The sequence below is a fragment of the Telopea speciosissima genome, chromosome 3 (assembly GCF_018873765.1).
Source record: "Telopea speciosissima isolate NSW1024214 ecotype Mountain lineage chromosome 3, Tspe_v1, whole genome shotgun sequence".
Taxonomy (NCBI): Eukaryota; Viridiplantae; Streptophyta; class Magnoliopsida; order Proteales; family Proteaceae; genus Telopea; species Telopea speciosissima.
In genome coordinates this window covers 20,105,311-20,128,663 of record NC_057918.1, presented here as the reverse complement: position 1 = coordinate 20,128,663, position 23,353 = coordinate 20,105,311, and the positions used below count along the sequence as shown (strand labels likewise).

General features: G+C 38.6%; 1 protein-coding gene across 1 annotated transcript; it reads right to left on the bottom strand.

Annotated features, from left to right (window-relative positions):
• Positions 1-737: 737 nt before the first annotated feature.
• Positions 738-21,536, bottom strand: LOC122656072 (mediator of RNA polymerase II transcription subunit 17). Its single transcript, XM_043850504.1, has 8 exons — positions 21,405-21,536; positions 21,121-21,310; positions 15,543-15,656; positions 9,915-10,000; positions 2,484-2,880; positions 1,929-2,405; positions 1,522-1,842; positions 738-1,067 (listed from the first exon to the last, which is right to left on the bottom strand). Exons 1-8 carry the CDS (start codon positions 21,491-21,493, stop codon positions 741-743), a joined length of 2,001 nt encoding a protein of 666 aa, XP_043706439.1. The 5' UTR covers positions 21,494-21,536; the 3' UTR covers positions 738-740.
• Positions 21,537-23,353: the final 1,817 nt, after the last annotated feature.

Here is a 23,353-nt window from a genome sequence, read left to right as displayed (position 1 = left end):
GTTTACATTTTGATCTTAGAACTTAAAGCTTATCCATATAGTTCTTCAGTTGCCTTTTTCATGGGAAATTAGGGAATTCAATCAACTAAAGTTCAAGTGGGTCCCTGGATGTATTTGATAAAATATGGGATATTTACCACTTTAGGACTATGGATGGATCCAGCACTTAATTGGCTCACATGGAGATGGAGTCCAGCATGGGAATTGGACTTTTAACTGTACAAAGCTCTCTTCATAATTACAGTGTTAAGCTTTTGCCCCCCAATGAATCATTATTTGGCTTTGTTAAAAGCTAGCCTCACAAATAGAACTCTATTTTTCCATGTATAAGACTTTGAGAATTGAGAGTAAATTTTACTTGTCCGAATGCCAAACTCAACTTAGAAAGTAAAAGTAATCAAAGATCGTTAGAGACCTGGGGTGCTCAGAACGTAGTGATTCGCCAGTTAAAACTAAGAGGTAGAGACCAATCTGTTTCTAACAAGTAACCAGTTACAAACCATGTGAATCCATAGTAGATGAACCCACCACAATCTGATCAACAACCAAGACTGGTGGAGAGAAGAGTGACAAATACAGAGAGGAAAACAAGATTTTAGTTATAATAACAGCAATACACAACTTTCCTGATTACAAGAAAATTACTTTCAGCCCAAGGGGGGGGGGGGGGGGGAAGACAACAAAATTACTACAATTTCCTGCCCTTCTTCTCCTGCTGTCTTACCTTCTTCCTTCAAGAATCAATGGTTTCCACTGCTACTACACAAGGTCAAAAAAGCCATTAATGTAGAATACAATGCTTCCAAAGATAAGTGCCCTAAATATCTCCTATTTTCAGAGCCACCCACAGTGAAATCCATCTGAAGCTTGCCCTCTTCCATCATCCCATCCTCCTTAACCAACCACCATGAGATGCCCCCATGTGTATCTTCAGGATCCACGTGTGCAAGTAGCCCCAATATCTCACCCTGATCCAGCTCAAAAGACAAACATAGAAAATCCCGGCTCGCCTTCATTCCCACCATAAGAGCTTCCTCATGAAGCCAACGAACAACTTGACTTGCAACCTGTCATAAAAGCACATCACTGAACACTTAGAATCATAATGTAACCATACAGGAAGTCAGATTTGTGTCAGCATGCAACAAACGGCATGGAGTATTTTCTACGACTGATTTCCAAAGCTATCCAAATGGTTTTGCAAAAGTGCAAGCATCAAACGCAGGGTTATAGGAAGACTACTGATTGAGGCTATCATGACATGCCCTACAATGTTGTCATCTATACCTCCCAAACAAGCAAATGATACTACTCTCAGGCTTAAAAATGAAAACCGAAAACATTTACTGTCAAGATTCTCTTCCTTTTTCTGTTTCAAGGGAAATTATACATCCTCTTTCGATAAATCAGTTAATGGCTGACCACAACCTAAATACTTCAGCAGACACAGAAATACTATTTATATGAAAGATGAGAAATTTTAAAATCCACCATCAGAGTATCTAATTGGAAGAGACATACTTGCTGCAGGAGGACCACAGGAAGATCAGGCAAATTAAATCCATAACTGTTCATTGAGCAGATATTTTCAGAACTGCCCTTGAACAAGCCAACAACATTAGGTGCACCCTCCCCTTCTACACTGATCCGGTCATCATTCACCACGACTTTGGTCTGAAACTGTGACCTGACAACATTCTTCGTGCTTTGGACTTCCGATGGCCTGGTTCGATGGCCAGCATGAAGAATGGACTGAGGAACCTTCATAGACAATGACCATGAAGAAGTCCGAGAATGCCAAGTAGGATGAGATAACAAATGGAGATAAGGCACCCTGCTGGCCTGCATGTATGGAGACAAAATTAGTGAGGAGACTGAAGATTATCTCTCCTTTTTAATTAATAAAAACAATAAAAAAAGGTTAATACCAGAATTTCCAGCTCTGCCAGAACTTTGTTCGAAAAAATTCTATGAGCCAAAGTCATACAAAAATGACCCAGAAGACCAAATCCATCTGCTGCTACAGGCTGACCAGATATTTGAGTTCTAGCAGTAGATGGGCGGCATCTATCCTTTGCTCTCACAAAAACATTTTCATGGAGAATCTGTTGCAGATAAATTTCATAACCAATTGGATTAAGAAATCTTGACTTCCATTTCAGGGAATCCTGCTTGTTTCCAGCTGCCTTCACCCCCTCAGGTGGGTCAGAAGATAAGACTGCAGTTTCCAAATTATTGGCAGTTGCATTCTCTGTTGTTTGATCTGCATCTTGCCCAGAAGGCACAAGTGAAATAAAAACTGAGGCTCCTTGACCTATGCCCAACTGTAGATAGTTTTCTCTTATACCAGTCACATTAACTCCAGAAGTTGGGTTAAAAGCTTCACGATTCACCAAATCAAACACCTGAATTAAATAAGCCACCAATCAGTCAAAATACAGCTTGGACAGGCATGGATGATAGGAAGAACCACTGAACCATACCTGCTCATCAAAGATTGCTTGATGAACTTCACGTAGAACTGAATGAGTTTCTTTAACAGATTCATCAGCGTCTTCATCACTCATAGCCTCTTTCTTTGTTTCTCTCAAATGATTCTCACCTGAGTCATACATTTTGATTTTATTGGGTTTCTTTGGCTTGTAACCTGAATGGCCACCAAGAAACCCAAAATGCATAGAGCGACAAGACTTTGGAGGTAGGTGTATAGCCAGCATTCCAGCTGAGTCATGATCAACACGAACTGTAGATATATTAGATGGGCGAACTATAGCCGTTGGATCAGATAATGAATTATCAAACAGATCAATTGTGAAGCCTTCACTGCTTCCTGTGGGAACTGCCAAGCGCTGTCGTTTAACTTTCCAGTTCTGCTGCAATCTATCCGCTTGTTAGAAAGTAAGGTACATAATGGATGTTTTCGAAGACAAAAATTGTTGCATGAAAACTAGCCATTACCATGGCAAAGAAGAAGTGCTAGCATGCTAGACAATAAAACCTTAGGAACAGTTAATATGCCTAAAATTGGCAAGTAACACAACCAAAGCATTACTGAGGTTCATTGGACCTCAGCTGCTCAGCATGTGCATGCATCATTAGTAGGTCCAGGTACAGAAAAAAAACGTACAGGCGGGTATTAAATGGATCTAATCTTCAATAATACTTTAAAAATCCAGCATAAAAAAGTGTTTAATATGCATTTAATATGGTTCCTCTGTTAAAATTTGGGAGCAAAACTACGCACATATACTGACATTCACAACAGGCATGTAAAATCATTCAACAAAAAGAATAATAGTATGTAGATGCTACGACGTGAGTTTATGGATTAAGGGGTAAAAAATTCTAAGATAGAGGAATCTAGAGGCCCAACCAATCTGAAGCACTCCAATCATTTTTCTTGATTGTAACCGTCAAATTAGCATCTTCATCCAATACATAAATTAGAATTCAGAACTGATGTCTATTCTTAGGCTAGTGACTGCTTTGGAGGCCCCCGACCCATCAACTCCATGTGATGTGATCATAATTCATAAAAAAATAATAAATCCATGTGACGTGCCCACTGTCCACTGAGTTTTAATGAGGATAAAAAACCAAAAGAATAGATCAATTCAATGAACCCCAACTCCCATCAAAAGCTGAGTCATCCTCTCAGATTTGTAAAATGAAGAAAATTGGAAGTTGGGGGTTTCTGGTTTCTTCTGAAACTGTGGGCTTCTTGTTCTTACATTGTTGCAAATGCAAAGCTGAGGCTGAGAAATTACTGCTACAGCTCTACCCAAATGCCATCATGAAGGTGTGATCAACCAAATTGGCGGCGGATGCGGTGTGGTGAGACGGGCTGACTATACAAATGCCCAGACGAAGACAGAATAGGCGGCAGAGGATGCAGGTCAGGGATATGGCGAGGAGGAAGAGAGTCTCCAAGAATGCTTCAAACAGGAAGTAAAAAGTAGAATTTCTTGTCTCCGATCTGAATAAGGTCCAGAGAAGAAGAGAATGACTGTTGGAGAGAGGGAGTCAGAAAGCAGGAGAGCAACGGGTGAAAACACGAGATTCACCAATATAGGGCATTATTTTAAACGTATTTTATGTATTAATCATATAATACGTATTCCATACGTGTTTCTATAAAACCACATATTTTTCTGTATCTTCAGATAGATTCGTAAGAATTTTTTTATTGATTAGTTCGGGAATTATAGGTTTATAATACGTGAACTTGCTACGTGTGCGCACCTGGATGTAGGTGGACATCCCCCCCCCCCCAAAAAAAAATGATATTCATTGGCACTTAGCAAAGAATCAAATGTTGATTCTGGCCATCTGATCTGAATCATGTCTGCAATTTTGAAGAACTTCAGTGATTTTCATAATATTATAGCAATTTTATAGGAGTTCAGCAGCTTTCAACTGATATCATTAAACTATTTTGATTTATCAAAATATTTCAGCAATATCAATGGAGATTTGTCGACATTTGATTGGACGCAGCTAGGTGACAAAAGTAAAGACAGAATATTCCATGAAAAACTAGGGACCAAGTCCCCATAACCCCCTCCTTCACTCCTAAACATTGGCATACACTTCTATCCAGCAATCCCTCTATCAATCTATGCCTCCATTTGGAGATTCTATCATGATTCGTCATCTCTACCTTTTTCCAAAAGCAAAATCTAATAATATGCCACTGTGCCTTGTTATGCTTGGTTACCTAAGCACTAATGCATAGGGACATAAATTAAGTTTGGTAGACTAGGCACCAATTCATCACTCACAGTTTATTGCTTACAATAGATGCCTCAACTACAATTAGTATAGTAAACTGATAATAGTCAGTGTTCTTAAAAATGAACGACATGCAGAAAAATTAATGAGAAGTATGACTAGGAATATAAAATATGAAAGATGGAGCATATTAAAGACTTTGCTTTCCACATCGCTTAATTTAACTCATTAAAATCTGGCACTTTGTCCAATAGGCATTTATAGAAGATCTGTTTCCTCAAATATTATGAGAAAAAAGCAACAAACAAGACTAACTCATGCAAAGATATAAAGTACCCATTTGTGACACAAGAAATATCTATAAACTCCAAATATCATTTGAAATCACAGGAGAGAAAAATCATGCAAATATTTTTTTTAAATAATTTGAGGCACTTCACTAAGCCACGGGCATTGCTAGCCTTTGATTAAAGTACCATATTTGGCAAAGCGTCGAAGCGGATTTTTGGGGGTCCAGGCAATGGTCGTCTTAGTGGTATTGAACGCCTTGGCCCCTTTTTATGCCAAATATCATTGAAGTAAATATTTTATATCATTTACTTAAGATATTATTCATAAATAAGCAAATACCCCCTATTTGAATCCAATAATAACAGTTAAAAAATCAAATTCCAAAAAGATAAAAAGTCAACTCCCCAATTCAAGAACAAAAACTGGATTTTTGGGGGTAGATGAAATTTTCAACTTTTTAATGTTGGGGTTTTTCTCAAATATAAAAATTCCATAAATCTTAATATGGTAAAACATTGTTAAAAACCAAAAAAGCGGTAAAATATTCATTTGTTTTGATATCTTAAAAAGTATTTTCATTCAGAGCGATTTTGATAGCATTCACGCACACCAAATAAGGTTTGACCAGAACATAACTCCTTCAATATAAATCAGGTTTAAGCAATCTTGGATTTGTTGGAAAGCTGCTTTTGTGTTCTACCTAATACAATAAGTCTCATGTAAAAATAAAATCATTTGACCAGTCAAACTTCTTAGATAACAATAAAATTTCTCTAAATAGAGAGCAGTTTAATTACTCATAGATAACATCATATTTTCCAAGAACAGTATAAACCAAATGTGAAACTAGGTATACCATGACAATGACCCATTCGAAGAACAGTATAAACCAACTGTATGTTTGGATTGTTTCAAACTTCCAATAGCTTGCTTCTTCAATTCTGCTGTCTTCTAGTTCTATATTGATTTTTTATGACTTGATGTGGCTTAATGTTGATATTTGATGACTTGATGTGGCTTAATGTTAATTTTTTATGATTTTATGTGAATTAATGTTGATTTTTTTTATGATATAAGGTATATATTGTAACATACTAAATAATGTTAGAAAAGAGGGGAAGTAAAAAATAACACTTGGGGCCTTGGTGTTGCCTACGCGGGTCCCTTGTTGCCTAAGTGCTTAGGCACCCCTCCACTGCCTTGGGTTGCCTTGCCGCCTTGACAACTATGGATGCAACTGGAACAATGGTAGACAGAATATGATGCAGTACAAGGCCACCGTAGGAGAAAGAACCAGCTCAACTAGCCCCCACGGTTTGGCTAAAATCAGACCATATTGGGCCTATATTTTGATTCACTTAAAGCCCATATTCTGTCCATAATATAACATGGTAGATCTAATGAAGAGTGTGGGCCCCATGTGACTTGCGTGGAGAGGAGATCTTCAAGATGTTTGCTGAAATATTATATTAGGTTTGCTACTATATAGTTTCTAATTTTTGTAGTAGGCCTAGTTGCTAAGTCATTAGCAACATAGTAGATTCTCTTTTGGTGTTATTACTTTCCTTTTTGTGTTTTAGCAACAAGATCTTCTAGGGAGTTTCTATTTTATTAAGTTGTAAGCTTCTTGCTAGCTAAGTCTTTCTATTCTTGTACTGCATCTTTTCAATTTTATAATACCAGACCCCTCCCAATGATTTTAGCTATAACAGTTTGTTTTTTCTACATTGTGAAGTTGACGGCTACTGTGGTGAAGCAACAGCAACTCCAAGGTGGTGGATCTTTGGATTGGGACTGGTGGCGATGTCTTTTCTGCAGACCTTGGTGATGAAGCCATGTCACATTCCCCTCTTCTTCTTAAGTTTCCAGCAGATTCAACCCGCCATGCGTAGGAGATTTAGAGGTGATTTGAAACTCAGTTTTGAGGGTGTCCCTTTTAATGGGAAAGGAATCCTTGCAATGGATGTGGAGTTGGCTGAGACCTTCTTTTGTTTAGACACCTTCGATGGCTCGGCTACGAGGCGTATACAGATGGTCCCATTGTCAATGAGCTTCTGCACTCGCTCCAAATCACCTTTTAAATGAAGGAGATAGGAGTCCGTCAGCTGCCTACCCTTGAGTCGAGAGGAATAAGAGGATCCAGCCAGTAAGGGAAATTCCATTGAATTCAACAGTGTCTCAATGTGAAGCAGCACCCTTCCATTTTTTTTCGTCTGAATATTCACGAGCTAAGACCATTCCAATGCCCCTTTTCGCATGCATAAAGCCATAAACAGAACCAGATAAGCACGAAAATAAAAGCTTCTATAAATACGGATACACCCAATACATTGAAACTCATTGCCCATGGATAAAGACCGCTTCGACATTAAAAACAACAAAAACTAAAGCAGTAATAGCGGATTCAGAATTGTATAACCAATGGAATGCTTAGAGTGTCTCCATTGCCTGATAAAATGATCTTGTCAGTATCGGTATGAATGATCTTTCCCTCATGTTCTACTATAACAGAAAACCCCAAATCTATAGCCGCTTGCCGTTCCAACCCTCACCACAGACAAGGGCAGCCCTGGAGCATGAAAGACGAAGTAAACTGAGCCTAGAAGTCACTTTCCTGCTGGAATCGCTAAGCCACTAACCGCAACAGTAGGAATTTCTCTAAAGCAACAGATGCTGTCATGGTGCAACGGTAAGGTTGCTCCATTGTGACCAAGTAAGTGCTCACGGGTTCGAGTCTTTGGAAACAGCCTCTCTGCGAAGCGGGGACAAGGCTGCGTACATTATGACCCTCCCCAGACCCCGCAATGGAGGTAGCCTTGTGCACTGGGTACGCCCTTTTTTGAAACTCAGTTTTGTAGGTCTGAATACATACTTGGATTCTTCTTTCCTACTGTTATTATCTGAGTCATTGGTTACCTTCCTTTTGTCCAAGTTTTAATGCATTACAGCACCTGCGGTTCACAGTTTTTTACTCTTCTAGCTTCTGGTTTTGGACCTGTATTTTCTGCCACTCAAACCATCGGATGTGGCCCAATTTTTTGACCAGTTGTTCTCCTTTGTAAGCACTCCCTTTGACCAAAACTGGGAGTACATTTGACCTTTGGTTGGGAAGCTATCCCTGTTTCTATTTAGTTTCTAATTTCTGCCCTTCTAGTTACTAAATTTATTCATCATCAGATTTGATCGATCCAACCGTTGGATCAAACTGATCTTTGGAGTATACATTCTACAGGTTCTAAGCACTAAAAAAGGGTGTACTAATGTAAAGCTAGGTTATAAGTAACCCAACCTCAGGCAGGATCACAAATACAACCCAAAACAAGTACTGATTTCAGATAAAAACAGCAGGTTAGAGTAACTCTTAGAAATCCCAGAAGTTCGGCCTTAGCAACCCAAAGGCTGGAGAGATCGTCTAGCTGCAAGGGTTTCAGAGAAAATCCTCTAAAACCAGTATCGCGAGAGGGGAAGGGGTGGTCTTCAACAGAAGCAATAATCCAGAAGCTTGTCACCAACTGAAGGCAATAATGATGAGGATCAGTATCCTTTGTATGAGTTTCGATTAGCTTCAATAAGTTAGAAAAAAAGGGAAAAAGAAGGGGGGGGCATAGGGATGGGTCTCTCACCCACGGTCTCTCACCGTACCTGCCTCTCAAAGGAACCGTCTCTCACAGCCATCGCATAAAGTAACAATCAATTTTCATTCATATAAAATCGCTGGAGGATGGATAAGCCCCTTCTTTATTTATAATATTGCAAGTACAAAGTGAAAAAAGAATTACACGCGTGGCCTAAAGAGGCCTGCCTAAATCGTGACTAGATTCTTTCCCTTATAACTTAGAAACCCCCAAAAAAATAAAACTCCTAAGTTCTAGTTACAATTAAATAGGAAACTAAATATTTGCTTAACAAAATAAACTAACACAGAAATCTTATCTTCTATTGCTCCATGCACCCATAAGGTCTATTAAAAGATCTTCATATCTTGGATTTAATCTCCCATGCCAAGCTGTCCATGGGCCCCACATAATACCTCTCTAAGCCTTCTATGCAAGCAGCAAACACTCCCACATAAGCCTCCACGCATATAACAAGCTGGCCCCATGAAATCTGATAAAATCTCTTCCCATGCAAATCAGTTACATCAAGAAGATCCTCCATGCAATCTGTCCTTGTGTCCCTTAGACTATGCTCCATCGAACCAATCCAGAACCAGGTTATAACAGTACAGGCTGTCTCCCACAGCGATTCTGGACTGGTTTTCGGGCCTTGTTCTTGCAGCCCACACCTGGGCTGGAACCTGTGATCTACACCACGTACCCAGTGTACAAGGCTCCCGCCACTGTGGGGTCTGGGGGGGTCATAATGTACGCAGCCTTACCCCCGCTTTGCGGAGAAGCTGTTTCCCGTCTCGAACCACTAGACTAGGTCGCAATGCAGCAACCTTACCGTTGCGCCGAGGTCCACAATTCTACAGATTCTAAGCACTGTTCTATCTAATATTCAGCCCCATCCAAGCGTTAGATGTTTAGTTATTGATTCAACTCTATTCTGGCCTGTTTCTATTTAACTTTTACTCACCGTGATTCAGTTCCTGTGGGTGTTTCTTGTTCTTTAAATCTTATGTGGTTTTGTAGAACTCATCAGAATGGAATCCATATGGCACCAGTTTTTCTTTTGGGTGAAGTATGGCACCAGTTCATGAGTAATAGATATACATAAAGATTCTAATATGATGGCAGAAAGTAAGGAAAAAAACAAAAATAATAAGCAAAATATATTGGCCCTGATTAACAAGAGAACTGAAAAGACAGTCCAACACTGATTTTTGAAACACCTGTTTTGTAACCTAATGACAAGGTGTTAAGTTCAACAGGGTTATAAGACTCACTCACCTGATAAGAGCACCATAAAATCTTGCTTCCCTAGCAACTTGCTGCTCCAAACCATTGGCAGACTGCTTAAGGTATCGCCCAAGATGCTACAGATATGAAATAACAAGAGCGGACGGGTAAGAAGTAGCTATACACAATGCATATGATTAAAACTAAGGAAAGGATTTATTGGAAACCATTAAATCGTAACTGGCCAACTCAATTCCCATTCAAGGGCATGTCATGAATTCTAACAGATTAACTCTTACAAACTACAAAAGAAACAAACAAACAAAAAAAAAAAAAAGGAAAAGAAAGTGAGTACATAGAAAAGGCAATAAATAATACTTCTTCAATCTACAATCAATGTTATAAAAACTGACTGTACCTACAACTGCTGTGGCCTGGCAGTGAGTGGTCTCGCATCAGACAGTCCAACAGTTCAGATTGTGACGGTACATTTAAGGGAAAAAAACACACAGTAATCAATGGGAATGCCAAGCAATGTGTTTGTTGTTTTAACAAATTGACAGCCTCTGTCCAAGCTGTGCTGTCCCTACTTTCTGAAGAAAAGTTTAAGTTTTCAACTGAATGATTCAACCATTTACTGATGGTCAGTCCGGTTCAAATAAAACCGAAATCAGTTAATCTATTGAAGATTCAACAATTCTTGAACTAGGTCTAGTCCTGGCCTCCTGGGGTTGGTGCAGACTGGTCTGGCAAAATGCAGTTTGAATGGTCCAAATTTCCATTTTCACAGTCCATTAGAAACTGAAATGAACAATAGTTATTCACTACCACAGGAAATCATGAATATCAGCTAAGAACATGCAAATGGAATAAGTTCTTGCACCTGAGTTTATCAGGCCCGATGAGGCAACCAATTTTTTTTTCGTTTGATACAAACAAATAGTGAACCTGATGGGCAACAACTATACACAAATCCACATCTTTTTTCATAGACTAAACCATAGAAAGATTTTTGGAAGAAAATTTTTAAAACCTACTAATTATTATCAGGGTAAAGATTCACATGACAGCCATCTAGACAAACTTATCTTGAATATCCGCCTTTTTTAATCCACATGAAATCCCTCCCCCTTGGATTTGCCATGTGTCAAGTTTCAAAAACCATTTCTACTGTATGGCCTACAAAGTTAGGACCTTTACCCTTTTTAGCAGTTAAAGGAAGTTGCAAGAGTTGATATTTCAACTAATTTTCACAGCTGTGTCTTCATGTGAGAAAATCTGATTGGGCTGGAACTTATCATACTGAAAGATAATGATGTGGAGAGCATATCCACAAAATCTTAGCACTGATATAACTGCCACATGGGCCACGTCCTAGACATTGAGGCCATTAAACAAACTTACTGTGACGGGGCCTTGAGGTGTTCCTTTTCGCTTGTTACTATAAGTATGTGGAGTGTGGACAAATGGTTAGGACATTCTCTCTAAAATTGTTTGAATGAAACAAATTAAGGGCTTAAGAGAAACATAAATCCATACATACTTACATATTTGTGAGCATAATACAAGATAATGTTTCGTTCATGATCTGTTAAAGAAAGGCGACGTCCAGTCTGTTTATGTTTTTTTTTTTTTTTGAATAAACCGGGTGAAAAATTTTTTTTTTTTTGTTGGAGAAACAAATTTGAAGATGCTTTAAAAAAACAGTAACAAAAATCTCTCTCTCTTCACCCAAGGTCACCACAGTTGATTTCACCAGCGACCCACAGGTAAGCCTCTCCATCTCCGTTCTCGATTCCACTCTTTCTCTCCTCTTCCTTCCCTGGATTCGACACCAGAATTGACTGTGACTCCATGAGTGGAGTTTTCTCCCTTGTATTCTGGCAACTCACATACAAGATATGAACCTTCAAAGACTTGGTTCTGGTTTTATACCCTCTGACCTTCTTCAGAATTGAGCTCGGATTTTCCTTGCCCTAAAATCTTCTCCAATTCCAGGTACACTTTGTGCATTTGCATTTGTTTTATTTCTCATACTCGACTTTTCTTTGCAACTTTCATTGTAAGGTTAAAATCAAGATCACTTTGGATTTCTGGTGTATATTTTCTTTGGTACTAGAATTGCTAATTGATTTTATTGTTTATTCAATTGTATTGTGACGATCGGAGCAATCAATGTTTGGGGAGCAGCGGCTAGTACTTTAATATAGTCCTAGATTGGTAGGAGACCAACTAGGAGCCAGTAAACCAGGATCTGATATGAATAGGTAGTTCGAATAGGTCAAAATTAGGGTTAAGGTTAGGGTTTGAGGTGTTGGTTATGCTAGGCAGGTGTAGAGGAGTCTATCAGTGAAGGTCCTGAGATGTTTTAATGAGCGGAAGTGTATACACTAGAATGGAAGCAGGCTATAGGGTTAGGGTTTTGGGTTTCTTGAAAAGGAATCAATGGAGTTTTAGGGTTTAGGATGAGTGGATGGAACTAGGGTTTGGATCGATTGCTAATGGAGCTGTGATGGTAATTTGATTCTAGTTTGGTATGGTTCTGATGGTTGGATTGGTCTGTGAAAAATTTGGGTAATGGGATGATCTCCAGAAATAGGTGGGATGTTCTGGTTTGAATGGGGTAATGGGAAAACAGCTTGGTTCGAGTATTTCAATTGGGCAGGAGAATACTCGATCCAATTGTGGGAAGGTGTTGTTAACTGAATGGTTTGTTAAGAATTTTGGGAGATGGATGGGAAAATCAGGGTTTTGGGGTGGTTTGGAGGATTAGGAGAAGAATGGGTGTTGATGGGATGATTCAAACTTACTATCGTTGCAAGGACAGCTCAGTTGGTTAGAGGATCTTGAATAAATCTTGAATCTTGATCTTGAACTTGAAGGAGATCATCAAAGAATTGAAAGAAAGTTTCAAAGAACCACCCGGGACCGCAAGGTGTCAATCGGATCAAACACCAATCCCACTAGACTAGATTAAACACAAGAAAAAAATCTTCAATGGAGAAGAAGAGCAGCTAAAGCTTGTCATTAATATCAAAATTCGTGTTTTCAATTCTTGCCCCCCTTATAACCATATATAAAAGACTCAAAAATAGACTTCTACACTAAAAAAGAAAGGCCTAACCCAATCCTTAACCTATTAGGTAATCTAAACTGACTAGGAAAGTGAAATAACAAAGGAAATAGACACAAAACATGGCTGGACTTATGGAGTTCTAATCCAGCCCAACTTAAATAGTCGCATGACCAATGTTGTAAGATGATCACTTAAGTGATTACATGACCATTAATAATATAAAAATAAAACTAAGTAAGGAATACGGTATGCAACCTACCCATATTTTAGGTCCATAAAAGTGGCCTATTACATAGAAAACCCGTGGGATCAAAGGCCCAACATGTATATAACCCAACCCTAGACTTATTCCCATTAAAATAAGCCTATTTCGGTGATGATTCTGCATCATACTGGCTACTGTTTCTCTGTATTTCTTTTCTGTGTTCTTTCATTTCTTCTCGTTTCTTACATGTTTTCCACTTTGTTCTACACTGATTTTGATGGTTTCATCTCAAATTTCCAGCAGATCTGGTACTCCAACAACTTCTCATTTTTTAAGAGATTGAGTGTGAAGTGTCACAAGGTCACTTCACTTCCATCCTTCTTGGCTCTTTTAGGTAAATTTTGTTACCTAAAAAAAATTCTTTTGGTTGATATCTGTAGTTATTTCCAGTCGATTTTTCTTCTTTCAGTTTGTCTTCCTTTAGTTGTTATTATTGGGGGTATTTTAGGTCCTCTTTGGCTGGGTTAAGAACGGGGGAGGTCTTTTGTGTTTGGTCTATGATTCTCACATTGTTTTAGTCGAACTCTGTTACTGATTCCTTTATTTATCAAGTTAACACTCACAGTTGAGAAATGTGAAACCCTATTGTCGCTAATGCTTATTTCATGATTTAGGAATTTTCCATTTTGGATCATTGTTGCAGCACCGTATAGTTTTTCTACTCCCTGATATTTTTTATTGCTTGCCTAGAAACTATTTGAAAAATCAGTCTTCCACGTCATATTCTCCTCCCCACCAGTTGAACTATAAAAAATTCTGCTGGACTATGCTTATGGCAGGTGTCTTCCACTTTTGGTGGCTGCTTTTTTTTTTTGTTGTTGTTGATTTCCTTTACAATTTCAACAATCCTTGTTTCTGAGATTATGTGGATGTGAGGTTCATATAATATTTTGTTTTGCTTTTAAATGAATTCTTAGTTTCTGCTTTTCCTCCTAAATGGAGGCACTCCCCTCCGAAAGGAATTCAAAGCACAAGTATCAAATGGTCCTTTTAGTCCTGTGTGTTGTTTATACTTGTGCTGTTTAAAGCAAAAGTACCATATTTCACAAGAACAGTGTTGTTAAGTAAGAATTTGAATCAATATTCTCCTCATCTTGACATTGCCAGCATAGTAAGAGGTGAGTTCAAAGCCTCGAGGCTGGAAGGTTATGCTGATGTAGGTGGGTGACAATTTGAAAAATAAAAACATAAAAGGAGTAAACCTTTGTGACAGACTCACAAGAGCTCATTCAATATAAGTCAGATGAATTTGAATTATATTACTGAAGGATCTTTGGACCCCAATATTGCTAGATTATGGTGGTAAGGGTATTCTGGGTATGCTTTGTAGTCATTTGTAGTAGGCTGTAATATATGTAAGGGCACCTATGTAATTTTATCTTCTTTAAGTCAATGGCAATATGGAGTAGAGTAAAGTGGTTTTCACCACTTAACTCATTCTACCTGATATCTCTCTCTCTCTCTCTCTCCTTTTGTTCTCTTCTTCTTCTACCTTCCATCTTCTTTCTTCTTGCTTAGTCAAGGCTACAAGCTAACTTGGTATCAGAGCAGACTGCTGGTTTTGAGAGTCGAACTACAAGCTCTCTTCTTCCTCTCTTTGGAACCCTAGGTTGCAAGGGATTCCAAGGAAGAGGCCTCCATGTGAAAACTTAAAGAATCCACTATGGAAGTAGCTGAATGAAGACTCAAGGAGCATCATCAGAAGTTTTTAAGTGAAGATTGGAAGTGTGGAGGTCAATCCAAAGTAGTGCAGGCCATGGACATCTTATCACCAGCCCTAGAAGATTTTTTTATTTTCTCCCCTTCATTTGCTGTCAGTTGGTGCTGTGACCTGGCAATTTAAATCGCCCAAGAGGTCTCCTGATGTAGATAAGTCACCTAAAGGGTTTATTTTATTGAAAATAAGCTTTGGGTTGAGTGATATATGTATTAAGACTTTGATCCCATGGGTTTACTTTGTAATTGGCCAATTTAATGGGTAGAAAGTAAGAAAACGGGATTGACAAAAGTGATGAATTGACCGAAAGTTATCTTTTCTCATCTTTTAGGTTATTAGTATAAGTAAAAGGGGAGGATGGGTCCACCTCTCCTTGGGTCGATTCCACCCCTCCCCCCCCAAATAAGTACATCTCCTTAATGTTTTTCGATGACAGACTAAGTCTAAAATAGAGATATTGAAGTCCAAAAATAGCAGCAGACTTGATTACAAGCTAAAACCACTATCAACAGCTAGAGATTCTGCATAAGATTTTAAAGCATATTTTAAACCTTCAATATATTAAACACAGCAAAAAGAAGAGGAAATGTACGCCACTACTAATAAGCAAGGAAAGAGTACCCGGAAGCATTGTAATTTAGTTGCTGCAGATACAGCAAGGTCCGATAGAACTTCATTAGGCAACTGTTTAGGCCTGGTCATGCCAGCCACAGTAACTGCATCATTAGCTTCCACCTACGCAAAACATGTCAAAAGACAAATTATTTAAAAAGAATATTATTCACATGCTCTAAAAAGTATTTATGCAACAACTCAGCCTTATCTCAACTACTGTTGGCCATAGTTCAAAATCTCGCGAAATCTTGATCGAGATTTCGGAAATTTTGGATATTTCGACCTCCTCGAAACGAAATGCCACCTCGAATCATAAAAATACAAAAATTCGATCGAAATTCTCGAAATTTCGAGATATCTCGAGATTTTTTCAAAATTTCGCGAGATTTCAAGTTTCTCGAGAAATTGCTTTATATAAATTAACATGTTTCGTCAGTCTCGGTCGAAATTGCTCTGGTTTTGCACTTTTGCTTGGTTTTTGAAGGTTTTTGCTCATTTCTTCACAGTGGATCAGTGGGTAGTACTTCTTCACAGTTTGGTGACCTATATCCTAGGATAGGTTACCTTCAGCATGTTGATGATGCAATTTAATTGGCCACTGTGGATGACTACACTCGCTTCTTCTCCCAGACTATGACGTGGCATGCATTTGTCCTACAGTCGGAGAGCAATACACATCGGCTCCAGCAGACCATGAGTGGGGTTGATCCTGGACGGCGGAATAGTTATTATTAGCAAATTTGTAAACATTTGAGATGAATGATGACTAGTTGACTACTTGACTTGTAGCCTTGTAGGGGACAATTGGGGATATTGACATATTGTGATTTGGAATGTTTGATATCATTTTCTTAAATCTTAACTCTTAAGTTGTTATTTGTTAACTTGTTATTGACTTGATGTCTTATGTGCTTAATATTATGATTTATGACTTAACTTATGAGTCATTATGTTTCCAACTTAGTTCCAAGTCAATTTACTTGTTTAATGTACAATGTGTATGTGTAAATGTGTAATTAACTAAGTTATACACTTATACATTAGGGTTCGACCGTACGTTGCCAATCAATGGTGCACATCCAAAACACCATTTTGGGTGACTATTTTTGCAATTTGAACATTTAAATGTGTTTATATAGCCTAAAATAGGGTTTCCATGAAGTTTCAGGCCTTAACTTGGCCTAAAACCCACCGAAATTACCTATCGAAACATACCATAAAAAATACATTATTTCGACCAAAATATCCGAAATTTCGAATATTTTGGTTAGCCCGAAATACCGAAACGAAACGAGTTCTCGAACTATGCTGTTGGCTACATGGATCATTACCCTCCAATCAGCTCTACTCGATGTCACACTTGATACAAGGCCTAAGCTATATATGTCCTTCCTCACCAATTCTCTCAGAGTCATTTTAGTTCTGCCCCTGGCTCTTTAGCTTCTTCAATCAACATCAAATCACTCCTCCGTATTGGAGCATCTAAAGGCCTCCGTTGAACATGGCCATGCCACCTCAAACGACTTTCTCATAGCCTATCATCTATCGGAGCTCCTCCAAATCAGCTCTAATTTGATCATCCCTTACTTTATCCTTCCGAGTTTTGCAACATCCATCTCAACCATGGTTCAAGAACTTGGTCGAAACCAGTGGTACCACTGAGATGAAACTTGGTACAAGTCAGGTTTCAACCATATTTCACACATTTCAGTAGTTTCGACCAGTTTTGACCCAAAATACCAAGTTTCGACCAATTCTGACCAGTTTTGACCTGCCCAGTATCAACCAGTTTCGGTAGTTTTGACTAGTTTTGACCACCAGTTTTGACAGCACATGACATGTCAAGTTTTGCCCAGAAAATACCAGGTTTGGACCTAGTTTTGGTCAAAACCTGGGAAATCTTGGTTTCCTGGTTGGTCGAAACCAGCCTCAAAACCGAGATTTAGAACCTTGGTCTCAACATCCTCATCTCAGCTACACTGAGTTTATATATATGATGTTTCTTAACTACCGAACATTCTGCACCATACATCGTTGCCAACCCTCTCTACTTCATCCCTCCTATTTTAATTCTCTGTAAAACATCATCCTCTATAGTCTATATCACCTTCTTTATTTATGATTAAACCCCAGGTTTAAAGCATCGGTATCGGGTATCATATCGGAAGGGTGATCTTAAGAGACGTATCGTATTGGAGATACGGATCGTACGCTACAGATACACAAAGAAATACACTTCTGGAGCAAAAAACAATATAAATAAGCAATATATAACATGTATCATGCATAAACACTTAAATGGAGAACAACGCATAACGAGACAAGAGACTTTCATCGATTTGAGTACACATCCTTGCAAATGATCAAGTTTGATGCATCAACTAACTTAGTATTACCTAAATTTATCGATTTCTAAAAAGGAAAAAATAGGATAAAACACCATGATTTAAACTCAAAGATCAAGTTTTTCTGAAACCTACCTTTTTCTATGAAATCTCCGTCAATATCTGATCTCAACAACAAAATCATAGTCTAATAGTCACATGGGCCTTTAATGGCCGCATCAACGTGTATCATTGGAATTGACCGTATCGGTTTGTAACGAGCCATATCAGTCGATACATACCAAATTACCAATACATATCGATACTCACAAAACCCTTTAATGTATGTATCAGTATTGTATCGGGCCATATCAGCCGATACAATACAATACCAATCGACACATACTATTTAAAAAAAAAAAAGACAAGTATCAGTATGTATTATATCGGTATTGACTAAACCATGATTAAGCCCCGATACTTAAAATATAATCACTTTGCGGAATCTCCCTCTTATCAATTTTCACTACCTCATTACCCGTCCTAGTGTAACTAAAGTTTCACACCATATTCTCCATCTCCATTCTACTTACCTTAAAACTTTTTTATTCCAAGGTTGATCTCAATAACTTGAATTTGGAGTTAATCCCTGATTTTGTCTCATCCACTAAAACAATATCATCAGCAAAAAGCATACACCAAGGAACCTCATCTTGAACATCTCTGGTTAAATCATCCATGATAAGCGCAAACAAATAAGGGCTTAAAGCTGATCCTTGATGTAAACCAATTGTAAGTGGGAATTCTCTACCTGACCCCCCCCCCCCCCAACAATTCTTACACTAGTCACCACTCCATCATACATATCTTTAATTATGTCCACATACTTACTTGAAACACTGCTCCTCTCTAGTACTTGCCAAATTAACTCTCTAGGGACTCTATCATAAGCTTTTTCTAGGTCAATAAAGACCATCTGGAGATCCTTATTACAACCTCTAAATCTTTCCATGAGTCTCCCAAGTAAGTAAATAGCTTTTGTCATGGATCTTCTTGGCATAGAACCAAATAGGTACTTCGTAACATTAGTTTCTCATCTTGGGCGAGTTTCAACAACTCTCTTCCATAATTTCATACTCGTTAGTTTTATGCCTCTATAGTTATTGCAGCTCTGAATATCACCTTTATTTTTATAAATCAGAACCACAATGCTTCTCCTCCATTGATCTGGCATTTCCTTCTGCTCATAATCTTATTAAACAGATTGGTTAGCCAAGATAAACCACCAATTCCTAAGCTCTTCCATAATTCTATTGGAACCCCATCTGGACCTGGTGCGTTGCCTATTTTCATCCTCCTTAAACCTTATTTTGCTTCAGGCACCCTAATTTTTTGTATAAATCTTGATGGGTAATGCAGCCTTCCAGGGCACTATTACTCAAAATGTCTTCATTTAGCAGGTTGTAGAAATAATCTTTCCATCTCTCCTTAATGTCCTCATTTCTTATTAGTACTTTACCATCTTCACTTTAATACATCTAACATGGTTGAAATATCTAATCTTTCTTCCCATCATTTTAGCTATCTTATAGATAGCTTTTTCCCCTTTGTGTTCAGATTGTTATAAAGATCTCATCTCTTTGCCTTTGCTTTTCTCACAATCTTCTTAGCTTCATTTTTAACAAATTTATACATTTTTAAATCCTCTATATCCTTAGTCCTTTGCCATGTCTTAAAACTAGGGCTGCTTGAACCTCATCATTCCACCACCAAATCTCCCTAGAGAAATGACATTTTCCTTTCGATTTGCATAGGAGATCTTTAGCAACCTTCTTAACACAAGCAGTCATCTCAATCCACAACGTATTAGTGTCTCCATCAAAATCCCACCTTCCTTGTTTGACCAATTTATCGATAAATGATTTCAACATATCACCTTTTAAGCAACACCACCTTATCCTAGGGAAAATAAACTCACCTTTCTTATGATTCGGTGCAATGAGATACATATCCATAACCACTAATCTATGTTTTGCGGTTAGGCCCTCCCGGTATAACATTACAATCCTTACATAACAACTTATAGGACGTTCTAATTAGGGGGGGAAAATCTATTTGCCTACCATGATGCCCACTTTTGTAGTTAACTAAATGTTCATCTCTCTTTTCATGTGTTTACAATGGATAATCATAAGCCATATAAAATTCTAAAACTGAAGTCCCCTCATCATTCCTTTCTCCAAACCATACCCTCCATATACACCGTCATGGCCTCCACAATCTCTCCCAACATGTCCATTCAGATCACCACCTACAATAACTCTTTTCTCCTTGACTAAACCTTGCACTAACTATAGGTCGCAGGGGGTGGATCCTCGGCAACTCCGTCCCATACCGTTCGTTTCCCTCTCTAGAGCTGCCTCATCGCTCCACGGATGGCACGTGGGGGGCGACTGCGACAAGGGACGAAGAGGAGGATTTTATTGAAGGTAGCCTAGAATATTATTTTATGCAACGGGAGTCGCCACCAAGATAAGGGTCTAGGACCCATACATGCCTTTCTTCTACAATAAAGAGAATTGATTCACGATGGATAAGGCAAAGGTCTTTTCAGATTTCTAGGTAGGTACAAGGTTACATGCTTGGAAGATTTTACACAACCAGCCCCGTCCGCCGGCTGGTCTCTTTCTATGTAGACCATTTGTACTAATACTACTTGCTTAATAATTAACATGCTTCATAATAAATCCTAGCTTATGTTGGGCATAATGTAAGTATATATGTAACAGGGGGGAAATAAAAAGGGAGAAGATGACTGAACCTGGGCATTAATATAGTTGCCCAGACTGCCTACATACCCTCATTAAGGATTGTTGAAGTATATCGGGTCCAGGGGGAGAAGAGAATATCTCGATTCTCGAGATTCCTCTCCTCCTCCTGCGACTCCTATTTTGAGTATGAGTCAGTCCTAGTTCTACTTTGAGTTGTTAGTCCAAGTTCTACTTTGAGTTGTTAGTTGTTAGTCCTAGTTCTAATTCTAGTTTTATTTCATTGTTCTTTTCCTATTGTAACATGGAATCCTATCATGATTAGGAATTCCTAACATGATTAGGAGTTCCCCTTTCTATTGTAATTTGAGATTATAAATACAAGCAGTGTGAGGTAAAATAATATTTTTGAAACGTGAAATCTTCAAATTCATGAGAAATTCAAATGCAAACCGAGATCGAATAGCAATAAGAGAGACCAATTGGCAATACCGTGTTGATGAGATCAATAATGACAGAAAGCTCTTGATGAGCCAACTGCAAATTGTCCACCAAGCTTTGCCATGGCCACGGAGTCGAAGTCTCCTTGGAAGTCTTCTGCTTCTTGGCGTCTTTCTCTACTGCCCAAGCAAAGTCGATACGCCGAATCAAGGAAACCCACTTCTCATCGTGACCTACGTCACTGACATGAAGAACATATATCGAAATTACTCGGAAAACAACGAAACGAGAAAAGATCAAGGCGAGAAGAGAAACAGGGAAGAAGAGTATCATACGGAGGAAATCTTTCTAGTCCATTCTCTTCAATGGCGTCCAATCTTTTGATTGGGAGCTTATCGAGCGAGATCTCCATGTCTCCGTCCATCTCTTTAGTCCCTTCTTTTTTCTTCAGAGATTTAGAATTCGCGCGCAGTTGGGAGCTCGAACACTAACGCAGTACGACAGCCCTACATCAGAGTCGGACTTCGAAGTTCAGAACCCCTAAAACATTTCAAAAGACAAATTTACTCCTCATATTCTCAAGATAAAAGGGATAGAAATGAGGAAAACCATATGGGTATAATAGGAAATAGATTGCTGATTAAGGCTCGCTGATTATTGGTTCTCTTCCCTTTCATCAAAGACGGATTTGGGCCATAAGTCCAGAATATATTTGAGGTGTTCATTTGCACAGCAACGCTGATTGGCCTCAAAAAATATAAAAACAGGGGTTTTTGGAGCCTAGCAAAATAAATAACTGTTGCATCTTTGGTATATTTATGAACCACAATGTTGCGTCAGGAAATCTCCAGTAGGTCCTTCGGGTACCATAACCTGCAAAGGACGTCAGGGACAAGGGAGAACCAGTATGGTTCCGGCCTAGGACTCTCCAAAGCCTAAGTTAGATCTCTCTTAGTAACATATGAATTACTGGAATTCAAGATGAATAATGGGTTGGAATACCTGAATAGTTATAGTTGAGTATGGCGGTATGGAGAGTCCTCATCCATGATGAATGTGCTATGCGAGATAGATCATCACGTAGTAGAGTTGTATTCGGAATAGTTCCTTGTGCGATGTAGAGTCCTAGTAGGAAAGAGGTTCTCTAAGCGTCATCTTCTCGTGTTTGAGTTTGGTTAAGCCTATACCTCTTTGGGATAGTCCTCCCTTTGACATAGCTCCAGTTACGATCTTTTAGTGATAGGATAATGTAGATCTTATCGATGACGTCATGGTTGGACCCCGTGGCTTGCATGGTAGACTTGGCCTTTGGGGTAGCCTCTTGGGTCCTATTCCTCTTGGGCTACCAAACTGGTTCTGTCGCGGTCGGGCTTGAGCTGGCCTCCTCTTCGGGTCAAGACACGTAGCATCTCGGGATTGGCCCGTATATTTTTTATTTATCGCACAAGTACAGGGGTTTTTGCTTCTTAAGTAATTGATATATTCCAGCTTGCAACTGATCAATTGCTGCAAAAAGAACATATTGATTCAAGTACAGTGATTCTGGATGTTCAAGGCGTGGTAGGTCTCCTGTTCTCTTCTTTCCCTTAGTTGGCTACCTGGAATGGTTTTACACTTTTACTTTTACTTTTACTTGTGGGACTATAAATAATCTTGATTCTATGTGTTCAATTTATCTGTTTTTTTAGGGTTTGAAAAACTTCAGCAAGTTTTGTGTATTCCCTCTAATAACTTGAGCCTTTTAATTTTTGAAAACTAAAAACCAAAACCACTTTCTTTTTAAAATATTTTCTTATTATTATTATTTTTTAATTTTCGTTATTTTTTGTAACCGAACTCTTTATTTGTGGAACTCCTAAAATGCCCTAATGAAAAGTGGTGGACCCTCTTAAGAAAAATACATCGCAATTGCCCGGTACAAATTGGAAAAATAATCCTCTCCAATTCCCTAAAACTGTACAGTGCAGTAGTTCGGAATGGAGATGTCTGACACATGGTTACTCAGGTATCCAACAGTATCGAGCTCAAGAATAAAAAAACGGAAGTCAATGAACTCGGACCGTTGGATGTCCGAGCTGCCACGTGTAGACATTTTTGCCCCGAACTGCCCCACAGTTTAGGGAATTGGAGAGGATTCAAATCTCACAAATTGCAGCGAGCGATCTTGGAAGGAAGATTCCAGAAACTCTCTTGTCAGAGATATATCAAAAAGGGCCAATATTAGGTTTCAATTAAAATGTCAAACTTGGCAAATCTAATCTCTGGTTGGGGCCTGGGGGACTAT